Consider the following 13,862-nt stretch of genomic DNA (forward strand, 5'->3'; position numbering starts at 1 on the left):
TGTGTGAAAACGTTGTGTACAGAGATTTTTAGAGGTTTTATATGGCCAGCTACCTTTCAAAAAGTGATGGTGCATGCCGCAAGGGAAGTCTGGATTGAGACGAAGAGGGGTGATTGGGCCAGGTACTGATGACAGGGATGTGGATCTGCAAATATCATTAAAGCTTCGTATGTTCAATTAGGGGATGTAGAAAAAGTTTGGTTGGGATATGTTTTGGAAGTAGCCAGGGTAAGGAGTTCAGGGGGAAAGAAGCCTCCAAATCAACCCATTGTTTGATTTTATCATGTATATTCCAGTCTAGTATCCTGGATAGGTGGAAAGCACAATGGTAATTCCTAAGGTCTGGTAAGCCTATCACACCCTTATGCTTGGGGTGGGCTTGTTTGGCGTAGTTGATTCTTGGTCTTCAATGACTCCAGAGTATGGATGAGCCGAACACCCCCCGGTTCGGTTCGCACCAGATCCTGCGAACGGACCGAAAGTTCGCGCAAACTTTAGAAGACCATTAAAGTCTATGGGACTCAAACGTTTGAAATCAAAAGTGCTAATTTTAAAGGCTAATATGCAAGTTATTATCCTAAAAAGGGTTGGGGACCCGGGTCCTGCTCCAGGGGACATGTATCAATGCAAAAAAAAGTTTTAAAAACGGCCGTTTTTTCGGGAGCAGTGATTTTAATGATGCTTAAAGTGAAAAAGAAGTGAAATATTCCTTTAAATATCATACCTGGGAGTTGTCTATAGTATGCCTGTAAAGTGGCGCATGTTTCCCATGCTTAAAACAGTCCTTGCACAAAATGACATTTTTAAAGGAATAAAAGTCATTTAAAACTGCTTGCGGCTTTAATGTAATGTTGGGTCCCGGCAATATGGATGGAAATCAGTGAGACAAATGGCATGGGTACCCCCCAGTCTATTACCAGGCCCTTTGGGTCTTGTATAGATATTAAGGGGAACCCCACACCCAAATTAAAAAAAGGAAAAGCGTAGGGCCCCCAGGCCCTATATACTCTGAGCAGCAGTATACAGGTGGTGCAAACAAGACAGGGACTGTAGGTTTGTTGTTAAGTAGAATCTGTTTGTAATTTTGAACTGGTACATTTTTAAAGTGTAGCTCCAGCCAAAAAATCTATTTTTAAGCTTTTCGGAAAACATAGGGAAGGGTTATCGCCCCTGTAACATTTGTTTTGCTGTCTTTCCTCCTCTTCAGAAGATTTCACCTCACTTTATGTCCCAATGACAAATGTTTTTTGAAAATTTGGGGTTTTTAGTGAAACAAGGATTGGTGATAAAGCATCAGTGAAGAGGAGACACGTTTTTCCCATATTAACTCTTACAGAAGAAAATTTCCCTTCTTAGGGGTAGATTTCATCTCACTTCCTGTTGTCTCCTTTCATTTGCAAGTAGGAGTCGTTTGTAAGTTGGATGTTTGAAAGTAGGGGCCTGCCCTATATACTCTGCAGAAATTGGGGCCTTAGGTGTTGGTGTTGCCACAACACTGTAAGCCCTCACAGTTACTCTTGGTGGGCGCAGGAACGGGCCCTGCTGTGAAATATTAGATCAAGAATTGTAATTACATGCCATTGTTGAACAGTGGTAGAAAAATTGGGTCTTTGGTGGTGGTGCTGGTGACACAACACTGTAATTCCTCACAGTTACTCTTGGCGGGCGCTGGAACGGGCCCTGCTGTGAAATATTATATCAAAAATTGTAATTACATGCTCCTGTTGAACAGGGGCAGAAAAAATGGGCCTTTGGTGGTGGTGTTGCCACAACACTGTAAGCCCTCACAGTTACTCTTGGTGGGTGCAGGAATGGGCCCTGCTGTCAAATATTAAATCAAGAATTGTAATTACATGTCCCTGTTGAACAGGGGCAGAAAAATTGGGCCTTAGGCACTGGTGCCACAACACTGCAACCCCTCACAGATGCTATAGTTGGAGCGCAGGAATGAGCCCTGCTGAAAAGTATTGCATCAAAAATTGTACTTATACACCACTGCTAAACAGGGGCAGAAAAATTGGGCCTTGGCCACTGGTGGCGGTGCCCAGAACCAAAAATGTTCTTACAACTATCAGCATGAAAATTGGGGAGGAAGAGGATTGTGACTCAACATAACAGGATAGTCACTCAGCAACATCATAGGCAGTCTTGAAGGCATCTCACATTAAAAAAAAAAATCGGTTACATCAGCATCAGGTGCTTGGTAGCTGATGATCCAAGACTGATTCACTTTTATGAAGGTCAGCTGATCAACCGATTCGGTGGACAGGCACACCCTGTGATCAGTTACAAAGCCTCCAGCAGCACTGAATGTGCGTCCTGAAAGAACGCTGGATGCAGGACAGGCCAGTAGCTCAATTGCATACTGTGCAAGCACTGGCCAGTGATCCATCCTCAAGACCCAGTAACCCAGATTTTCGGTGGGAATGGTGTCCAAGTCTGATCTTGCCCCTAGGTAATCCTGCACCATGTGAATCAGACGCTGGCGATGGTTGCTGGAGACCTTGGGGCTGCGGACCAAAAAATTGTCTGAATGCATCGCTCAGACGGCCACCTTCTCCACCGCTCCTTCTGTGACTGACCGAAGCCTCAGCAACATGTTGTTTAGGACCAGGAAATTGTAACCTCCCAGGCTCTGGAAATGCCTTGCACAAACCTTTCTGCAAGGCCTCATGAAAATGTTTCATCCTCTGCTCCCTCTGCGACGGCAAGATAAGGCCCACAACCTTACCCTTGTAATGTGGATCAAGGAGGGTTGCCAGCCAGTAATCATCATGTCTGGTCAAGCATGTGGTGCCCAAGCGGGTGATGTTTTGGCCATGCGAGATACGTTTGAGACATATGTTGCAAATAGCAGCGGTGGGATCCGATGCACTCGTCTCAAAAAAGGCCCACACCAAAGAACTTTTGGAATAACGCGCAGAGACAGCAGCGCCCTGCACATGCGGAGCTCTGCGGTGTGATGCAATCGGTGTGCTGCCCTTAAGCTGGCCCCTGGAGGGCATCCTGCCTCATTGGAGATGTGCCTCCTCCTCCTCCTCTCTCCTATCAGGCCCACGTGGAGTCAGTGAGCTCATCATCCCCTCCCTCCTCATCACTGGAGCAAAGCTGGCAGTATGCTGCAGCTGGGGGAACATGACTGCCAGATTGCTGTCCTTCTTGGGCACCCCCTCTCATTGGGCTCATGTTACTGCCTTCCTCTAGCTGGGTACCATCATCGGAGCCTTCAAAACCCTGGGCATCTTCCTGGAGCATGTACACAACACTATGGTCAAACAGTTCGGGGGACTTCTCAAGAGGACATGGTGGGGCTAGGGAAGGAGTGACTGATGCCATTGAGCCGAGGGAAGAGGCCACGTTGGCAGCTGCTTTGCCGGACAAAGTACCCTGAGCCTGGGTGACAGAGGATGAGGAGGATGAGGACGGCTTGTCATCCACTCTACTAAGTCTTCTGCATGTTGCGGCTCAACACGGCCAGCTGCCGAAAAAAATGACAAGCGTGTCCCACGGCCACGTGCTGATGAGGATGCACTGTCTCCATGACCAGCACTGTTGCCTCTAGACACAGAGCCTGCTTGCCCTCTTTTATTGGCTTGTGACTATCTGCCTCTCCTTGTTGGCCTTCCAGACATACTAATGGCCTGCAGTGAGATGTAGCTGCACAAAGCTGGGATGTATATACAGTCAGGTCCATAAATATTGGGACATTGACACAATTCTAATCTTTTCGTCTCTATACACCACCACAATGGATTTGAAATGAAAGGAACAAGATGGGCTTTAACTGCAGACTTTCAGCTTTAATTTGAGGGTATTTTCCAAATCAGGTGAACGGTGTAGGAATTGCAAATGCTTGTATATGTGCCTCCCACTTTTTAAGGGACCAAAAGTAATGAGACAATTGGCTGCTCAGCTGTTCCATGGCCAGGTGTGTGTTATTCCCTCATTATCCCATTTACAAGGAGCAGATAAAAGGTCCTGAGTTCATTCCATGTGTGCTATTTGCATTTGGAACCTGTTGCTCTCAACTCTCAATATGAGATCCAAAGAGCTGTCACTATCAGTGAAGCAAGCAATCATTAGGCTGAAAAAACAAAACAAACCCATCAGAGAGATAGCAAAAACATTAGGTGTGGCCAAATCAACTGTTTGGAACATCCTTAAAAATAAAGAAAGCACTGGTGAGCTCAGCAACACCAAAAGACCCCAAAGACCACGGAAAACAACTGTGGCGGATGACCGAAGAATTCTTTCTCTGGTGAAGAAAACACCCTTCACAACAGCTGGCCAGATCAAGAACACTCTCCAGGAGGTAGGTGTATGTGTGTCAAGAGAAGACTTCACCAGAGTGAATTCAGAGGGTTCACCACAAGATGTAAACCATTGGTGAGCCTCAAAAACAGGAAGGCCAGATTAAAGTTTGCCAAACAACATCTAAAAAATCCTTCACAGTTCTGCAACAACTTCCTATGGACAGATGAGACCAAGATCAACTTGTGCCAGAGTGATGGGAAGAGAAGAGTATGGAGAAGTAAAGGAACTGCTCATGATCCAAAGCATACCACCTCATCAGTGAAGCATGGTGGTAGTAGTGTCATGGTGTGGGCATGTATGGCTGCAAATGGAACTGGTTCTCTTGTATTCATTGATGATGTGACTGCTGACAAAAGCAGCAGGATGAATTCTGAAGTGTTTCGGGCAATATTATCTGCTCACATTCAGCAAAATGCTTCAGAACTCATTGGTCAGCGCTTCACAGTGCAGATGGACAATGACCCGAAGCATACTACAAAAGCAACCAAAAAGTTTTTTAAGGGAAAGAAGTGGAATGTTATACAATGGCCAAGTCAATCACCTGACCTGAATCCGACTGAGCATGCATTTCACTTGCTGAAGACAAAACTGAAGGGAAAATGCCCCAAGAACAAGCAGGAACTGAAGACAGTTGCAGTAGAGGCCTGACAGAGCATCACTAGGGATGAAACCCAGCATCTGGTGATGTCTATGCGTTCCAGACTTCAGGCTGTAATTGACTGCAAAGTATTTGCAACCAAGTATTAAAAGTGGGAGGCACATATACAAACTGTTATAATTCCTACACCATTCACCTGATTTGGATGTAAATACCCTCAAATTAAAGCTGAAAGTCTGCAGTTAAAGCACATCTTGTTCGTTTAATTTCAAATCCATTGTGGTGGTGTATAGAGCCAAAAAGATTAGAATTGTGTCGATGTCCCAATATTTATGGACCTGACTGTATATACACTGATACTGCAGCTAGCAGAATCACGTGCCTGCCTGTAATATTATTAGTATGAGAACACCATCTTCAGGTAGCTTTAGGTGCACACTGTGCAGAGGACACAGTACACTAACTGTAAATACTGCAGCTGCAGCTGCCTGCCTGTGGTACTAATAGGATCAGAAGAACATCACCAATTTTCTTCAGGTAGCTTTAGGTGCACACTGTGCAGAGGACACAGTACACTAACTGTAAATACTGTAGCTGCCTGCCTGTGGTACTAATAGGATCAGAAGAACACAGCCAATTTTCTTCAGGTAAATTTAGGTGCACACTCTGCAGAGGACACAGTACACTAACTGTAAATACTGTAGCTGCCTGCCTGTGGTATTAATAGGATCAGAACAACAGCAATTGTCTTCAGGTAGCTTTAGGTGCACTCTGTGCAGAGGACACAGTACGCTAACTGTAAATACTGCAGCTGCCTGCCTGTGGTATTAATAGGATCAGAACAACAACAATTGTCTTCAGGTAGCTTTAGGTGCACACTGTGCAGAGGACACAGCACACTACTGTAAATACTGCAGCTGCCTGCCTGTGGTATTAATAGGATCAGAACAACAGCTATTGTCTTCAGGTAGCTTTAGGTGCACACTGTGCAGAGGACACAGCACACTATAAATAATGCAGCTGCCTGCCTGTGGTATTAATAGGATCAGAACAACAGCAATTGTCTTCAGGTAGCTTTAGGTGCACACTGTGCAGAGGACACACTACACTGACTGTAAATACTGCAGCTTCCTGCCTGTGGTACTAATAGGATCAGAACAACAGCAATTGTCTTCAGGTAGCTTTAGGTGCACTCTGTGCAGAGGACACAGTACGCTAACTGTAAATACTGCAGCTGCCTGCCTGTGGTATTAATAGGATCAGAACAACAACAATTGTCTTCAGGTAGCTGTAAATACTGTAAAAACAGCTGCCTGCCTGTCAGTAGGAAGAGAATAACAGGAACTAGGATCTAGCTAAACTTAGCTAAACTGAATACAGTGTGTATATATATATATATATATAATCGATATATACACATATACACACACACACAAACACCTAGAATGCATATATATACACAATACACTGTAAGTATCTAACTTAAATCACATGACACTGTCTCTCTGTCTATCTCTCCGCCGCCGCAACACACTACACAAGGCCGCCATGCAGGCGGCCTTATATAGTGTGGGGCGTGTACTAAACCCCCTGAGCCATAATTGGCCAAAGCCACCCTGGCTTTGGCCAATTACGGCTCTCTGTACAGACGGCGCTGTGATTGGCCAAGCATGCGGGTCATAGCGCATGCTTGGCCAATTATCAGCCAGCAATGCACTGTGATGCCGCAGTGAAGTATGGGCCGTGACGCGCCACTCGAATTTGGGGCGAACGGCCCATAACTTTCGCAATTTGTCGAACGGTCATCTCGAAGCTCATCCCTAATCTACAATACCAATGTAGCCATGCCCCCCATAGGGGTCGCTGAATGTAGTGGTTCACCTGTCACCCTGCCCAGCCCAACATCCATCTCTCAGACACTCAGCCATATAGAACAGTCTATACACATCCAAAGACAGACAGGAGACTCAGTCAGAATATGAGGGAAGTTCTTTACCTGGCAGGACTGCAGAGAAAGAGGAAGAGAAGCCCTCACAACTGCAAACCTCCAAAATCATTTACACCATTACATGGTGTCTGGCAGTTCCCATCCTGTGCTGCCCATCTCTCTGCCCCCTGTGACACCATTAACAGCTGCTCTCAGACTGACAATAAAGCCAGGAGAGCAGTGCGGTGCGCTGCATATAAAAAGACAGGAAAAAACCCAAAGGAGAGGCAATGATGACATTGCAGAGCTCTTATAATACCATACCTGTACAATATCAATGCTGTTTAAGCATCATTTTGCCCGCGGCCTTGGCACAAGGCACCTAGTTTTTAGAAGGGTTTACCTTCAGCATTCAGGGTCTTCCAACTCCATGAGAGACTGAACATGGAGGGGTAGGTTCGGCAGGGGGGGATGCAGCAAACAAATTATATACCAACAGGTGGCCTGGAGCAGACCAAAAAAGAACATCCTAGTTGGAGGAGGGGCTGCTTTTTATTCAACTAGATACAGGTGGTCATGTGGTGTTAACACGTTGTGTGCTGACGCGAGGTGGGCCAGGTAAAATAATTATACACATACAGTATTTTTATCAGAAATAGGTTAAATATGCTTCTTGGAATGTGTAACCTTGATATCCCCCCCCCCATAATCCCCATGTGAAAAAAAATTATATGCATATTCCTATCAGAAATAGGTTATATATGTTTCTTGGAATGTGTAACCATGATATTTCCCCCATAATCCCCATGTAGAAAAATAATTATACCCATGTTTTTATCAGAAATAGGTTAACTGAGCTCCTAGGCATGTTTAGCCATGATAATCCACCCATAATCCCCATGTAGAAAAAGAATTATACAAATATATATATATATATATATATATATATATATATATATATATACAGTGACTTGCGAAAGTATTCGGCCCCCTTGAACTTTTCAACCTTTTGCCACATTTCAGGCTTCAAACATAAAGATATAAAATTTTTATTTTTTGTGAAGAATCACCAACAAGTGGGACACAATTGTGAAGTGGAACAAAATCTTTTGGATTTTTGAAACTTTTTTAACTAATACAAAAATGAAAAGTGGGGCGTGCAAAATTATTCGGCCCCCTTGCTTTAATACTTTGTAGAGCCACTTTTTGCTGCGATTACAGCTGCAAGTCACTTGGGGTATGTCTCTATCAGTTTTGCACATCGAGAGACTGAAATTCTTTCCCATTCTTCCTTGCAAAACAGCTCGAGCTCAGTGAGGTTGGATGGAGAGCGTTTGTGAACAACACTTTTCAGCTCTTTCCACAGATTCTCGATTGGATTCAGGTCTGGACTTTGACTTGGCCATTCTAACACCTGGATACGTTTATTTGTGAACCATTCCTTTGTAGATTTTGCTCTATGTTTGGGATCATTGTCTTGCTGGAAGATAAATCTCCGTCCCAGTTTCAGGTCTTTTGCAGACTCCAACAGGTTTTCATCCAGAATGGTCCTGTATTTGGCTGCATCCATCTTCCCCTCAATTTTAACCATCTTCCCTGTCCCTGCTGAAGAAAATCAGGCCCAAGCCATGATGCTGCCACCACCATGTTTGACAGTGGTGATGGTGTGTTGAGTGTGATGAGCTGTGTTGCTTTTACGCCAAACATATCGTTTTGCATTGTGGCCAAAAAGTTCGATTTTGGTTTCATCGGACCAGAGCACCTTCTTCCACATGTTTGGTGTGTCTCCCAGGTGGCTTGTGGCAAACTTTAGACCAGACTTTTTATGGATATCTTTGAGAAATGGCTTTCTTCTTGCCACTCTTCCATAAAGGCCATATTTGTGCAGTGTACGACTGATTGTTGTCCTATGGACAGACTCTCCCACCTCAGCTGTAGTTCTCTGCAGTTCATCCAGAGTGATCATGGGCCTCTTGGCTGCATCTCTGATCAGTCTTCTCCTTGTCTGAGCTGAAAGTTTAGAGGGACAGCCAGGTCTTGGTAGATTTGCAGTGGTCTGATACTCCTTCCATTTCAAAATGATCGCTTGCACAGTGCTCCTTGGGATGTTTAAAGCTTGGGAAATCTTTTTGTATCCAAATCTGGCTTTAAACTTCTCCACAACAGTATTACGGACCTGCCTGGTGTGTTCCTTGGTCTTCATGATGCTCTCTGCGCTTTCAACAGAACCCTGAGGCTCGATTCACACAGGGGCAACACGACTTCAACGCGACTTTGCAACGCGACTTCAATGCGACTTCAACGCGACTTGTGGATCCGACTTTGCCCTGCGACATGTGTCCGACTTTTAATGAACGGGGATCCGACTTGGATCCCCGCCACTGTGTTTGGTATGAATCTTTAGGGGGAACTCTGCGCCAAATTTTAAATAAAAAACCGGCATGGGTTCCCCCTCCAGGAGCATACCAGGCCCTTGGGTCTGGTATGGACCTTGAGGGGAACCCCCTACGCCGAAAAAACGGCGTGGGGGGTCCCCCCCAATCCATACCAGACCCTTATCCGAGCACGCAGCCCGGCCGGACAGGAATGGGAGTGGGGACGAGCGAGCGCCCCCCCCCCCCCTCCTGAACCGTACCAGGCCGCATGCCCTCAACATGGGGGGTTGGTGCCTTGGGGGAGGGGGCGCGTTGCGGGCCCCCCCCAAAGCACCTTGTCCCCATGTTGATGAGGACAAGGGCCTCTTCCCGACAACCCTGGCCGTTGGTTGTCGGGGTCTGCGGGCGGAGGGCTTATCAGAATCCGGGAGCCCCCTTTAATAAGGGGGCCCCCAGATCCCGGCCCCCCACCCTATGTGAATGAGTATGGGGTACATCGTACCCCTACCCATTCACCTAGGGAAAAAGTGTCAATTTAAAAAAAAACACTACATAGATTTTTAAAGTATTTTATTAGACAGCTCCGGGGGTCTTCTTCCGACTTCGGGGGTCTCTCCGGTTCTTCTCCACGCTCTCCGGATCTTTCTCCGGGCTCCTCCGCTCTCTTCTGCCGCTCTTTTGCTAAAGCGGAGGAGCCCGGTCTTCCGTCTTCTGCCCTCTCCTCTTCTTCTGATGTTGACACGATGCTCTCTCCGGCTAGAATGCTCTCTGTGCGCTCCGCTCTGACTTATATAGGCGGTGACCCCGCCCCCTTATGCCGTCACAGTCCCTGGGCATGCTGGGACTATGACTGCATAAGGGGGCGTGGTCATTGGGTGATGACCACGCCCCCTAAAACGTCACAGTCCCAGCATGCCCAGGGACTGTGACGGCATAAGGGGGCGTGGTCACCACCTATATAAGTCAAAGCGGAGCGCTCAGAGTGCATTCCAGCCCCAGAGAGTGTCGTGTCAACATCAGGAGAAGAGGGCAGAAGGCAGAAGATTGAAGACCGGGCTCCTTCGCTATAGCAAAAGTGCGGCAAAAGAGCAGAAAATAGCGGAGGAGCCCGGCAGAAGATCCGGAGAGCACGGAGAAGAACCGGAGAGACCCCCGAAGAGAAGAAGGCAGCAGACCGGGCTCCTCCGCTATAGCAAAAGAGCAGAAAATAGCAGAGGAGCCCGGCAGAAGACCCGGAGAGCGCGGAGAAGAACCGGAGAGACCCTGAAGTCAGAAGAAGACCCCCGGAGCTGTCTAATAAATTACTTTAAAAATCTGTGTAGTGTTTTTTTTTAAATTGACACTTTCCCTAGGTGAATGGGTAGGGGTTCGATGTACCCCATACTCATTCACATAGGGTGGGGGGCCGGGATCTGGGGGCCCTCTTATTAAAGGGGGCTCCCGGATTCCGATAAGCCCACAGACCCCGACAACCAACGGCCAGGGTTGTCGGGAAGAGGCCCTTGTCCTCATCAACATGGGGACAAGGTGCTTTGGGGTGGGGGGGGGCGCAGCGCGCCCCCCTTCCCCAAGGCACCAACCCCCCCATGTTGAGGGCATGCGGCCTGGTACGGTTCAGGATGGGGGGGGCGCTGGCTCGTCCCCCACCCCCATTCCTGTCCGGCCGGGCTGCGTGCTCGGATAAGGGTCTGGTATGGATTGGGGGACCCCCCACGCCGCTTTTTCGGCGTAGGGGGTTCCCCTCAAGGTCCATACCAGACCCAAGGGCCTGGTATGCTCTTGGAGGGGGAACCCATGCCGGATTTTTATTTAAAATTTGGCGCGGAGTTCCCCCTCAAGATCATCTGAGCACAAGTCGCATGCCGAAGTCGGATCATGCGAGACGGCGATCCGACTTTGATCCGACTTCAATGATAGTCAATAGGCTGAAGTCGGATCAAAGTCGGATCAAAGTAGTACAGGGAGTACGCTCTGAAGCCGGAGCGACTTCAGTAGTGTCTATTAAGACGCTCCCATTCACTTAAATGTGAATCTCTTTCTGGGGCGACTTGGGGCGACTTGAGGGCGTACAAGTCGGATCCCAAGTCGTCCCAGTGTGAACCGACCCTGAGACTATCACAGAGCAGGTGCATTTATACAGAGACTTGATTACACACAGGTGGATTCTATTTATCACCATCAGTCATTTAGGACAACATTGGATCATTCAGAGATCCTCGCTGAACTTCTGGAGTGAGTTTGCTGCACTGAAAGTAAAGGGGCCGAATAATTTTGCACGCACCACTTTTCAGTTTTTTAATTGCTAAAAAAGTTTAAAATATCCAATAGATTTCGTTCCACTTCACAATTGTGTCCCACTTGTTGGTGATTCTTCACAAAAAATTAAAATGTTATATCTTTATGTTTGAAGCCTGAAATGTGGCAAAAGGTTGAAAAGTTCAAGGGGGCCGAATACTTTCGCAAGCCACTGTATATACACACACACACATACAGTATGTACCTATCAGAAACAGGTGGAACATCATGGATACACATCCTATGTAATGCATTTGACCTAAGTATTGTAAAATAATTACTATTATTGTAAAGCTGCAAGTAAATAAATCAGCAAGTAAACAGTTAAACATTAGCATCTGCTTCTTGCAACATTGTATTAAGCACTGCAGAAAAGAATAACATATTTTGAGTCATTACCATATATGTGTGTAAAAAGTATACTGACATCTAGTGAGAGTTTTGTGCTTTGTAGCCAATAATCCAATCATCCCAATAAGCAGTTTAGTATATCATATACTACCAACATTTCTCTATATTACCTGGTTTTGGTTGTTTTTGGGCTGGTCTGGGTCCTTCCTTTTTATTCACACTTTGTTGAATTAATTGTGAAATTCCTGGAACATGAAATAAGTGAGACTCAGGCAGGGTTTCTGATGACATCAAGAAAAATACACAGATCAATGTTACAGAATCATCCACAATACCAATGTAGCCATGCCACCATAGGGGTCGCTGAATGTAGTGGTTCATCTGTCACCCTGCCCAGCCCAACATCCATCTCTCAGACACTAAGCCACATAGAACAGTCCATACACTTTTGTTTTGTTTTTTTTGTTTTTTTTATAGAGGGGATTGAATTTGGATGGGAATGGGAAATTATGGGATGCCCAGGAAAATTCTGCACAACTTGCTTGGGACTTCTATATACACTCCAGTATATACACTCCAGTTTTCTCCACAAGAAACTCTTGCTTAAAGTGGATGTAAACCCAATGTCATCCTTTCTAAACTACTGCCATAGGGGTTATCTATAAGGATATACATGCCTCCTGCATGTGTCTTTACCTGTCAAATGTCTCCCCTCTGTCCTGTTATGAGACCCGAAAAACTGCAGATTCTGTGGGTGGGTCTGTTGTCTGGAGCTCGGTGGGTGGAGTCATGATGTCAGTAGACTCCCCGCCCACCTCTACACTCCCCTTGTCAATATGCATTTTCTCCTGTGTATTTCTTACACTGAACTTCTGCTATGATCTCTAACATCCAGTGAAAAGACAGGAAAGTAACCACATGACTTCAGCATGCCCAATCATGCTGAGGTGTGGAATAGCTAATCCTTGCAGAGCTGCTGAAGAGAGGAGTGGGGGTGGGAATTAAAAAATAATGCATGTCTTAGGCTAGTGCACGAGATGTAAATCACCTGTCACTCACAGCAAGGGGGAGGATTTGACAAAGTTTTTCTCTGTTTGTCAAGTTTTATCTCACTGAACAATAAAAGAGGATTGCTCAGAGCTGGATTAACTCTTTGTGGCAAGACTGCGCTCAAATGATAGGAAATCTTATACTCTACATTATGACATTAAAAAAAAAAAATTTGGGTTTACATCCACTTTAAGACCTCTTATCCTTCACTCCTCCAGCACTTCACTTGCTGCAGACTGTTACTCCTCCAGGCTAGCTAACACTGCATGGTTAGGTCTGACAATAACTCAACTAGGCCTCAATGAACTGCCTTTTGCGGGCAGGGACCTTGGGCCCCTGTGGTGTAGAAATAGTTCAGGTGCTAGCTGTCCTCTACTCAGCTACCAAGTCCAGATAGCTTTCTTCAGGCCTTGCCAGCCAGCCCCGCTGCAATGACCTCTTTCCACTGCCCTTCCCACAGTCCTCTCTTCCTGGTTCTGCCCCCCCATCTAAAACTGCAATCTCCCAGTTCTCCCAGGCATGCCTCCCAGTCCTCCCGACTGTGCTTCATTCACCAGCCCTCCTGGCTGTGACCAGTTGTCCTCCCTGGAGTCTCTTAGCAGTGTTCTTTCCTGCTGTCCTCCCATGGGCCCCAACAGTCTTCACACTCTCTCACTCCAGCTTTTCCACCTGACAACTCCCCCCCCAGCTGGGCTGAACCTGGGTAATTATGGAGACCTTCACCCTGCCAATCCAAGTTGGGGATTGGTCAAGGCTCCTCAAAATACCCCAGGCAGCTCCACCTCCCCTCTCCTCCTCTCTTTCTAGCACTTTCTAGAAAGAAGAGTGAGGTGACAGTGATGCTACCTGTAAATCGCTCTGCCCTGAGCCACTCCCAGCCCAGAATGAAAACAAACAGGCCTAGTCACTAGCTAGGCCTGCCTAAATATCCCTACGCTTTCTAATTATGCCC

The 13,862-nt window shown here is 46.5% G+C and overlaps 1 protein-coding gene across 3 annotated transcripts in view; it reads right to left on the reverse strand.

Moving 5' to 3' along the window:
* The window catches only part of LOC141148378 (uncharacterized), a 101,732-nt gene that overhangs the window by 17,979 nt on the left and 69,891 nt on the right, over nt 1–13,862 (reverse strand). For all 3 annotated transcript variants that reach the window (XM_073635813.1, XM_073635814.1, XM_073635816.1), the window contains exon 10: nt 12,031–12,105. In XM_073635813.1, the coding sequence (XP_073491914.1) occupies nt 12,031–12,105 (75 nt within the window). The remainder of the gene's footprint in view (nt 1–12,030; nt 12,106–13,862) is intronic.

Source organism: Aquarana catesbeiana, linkage group LG06 (assembly GCF_042186555.1).
Source record: "Aquarana catesbeiana isolate 2022-GZ linkage group LG06, ASM4218655v1, whole genome shotgun sequence".
In the NCBI taxonomy this organism is placed as follows: Eukaryota; Metazoa; Chordata; class Amphibia; order Anura; family Ranidae; genus Aquarana; species Aquarana catesbeiana.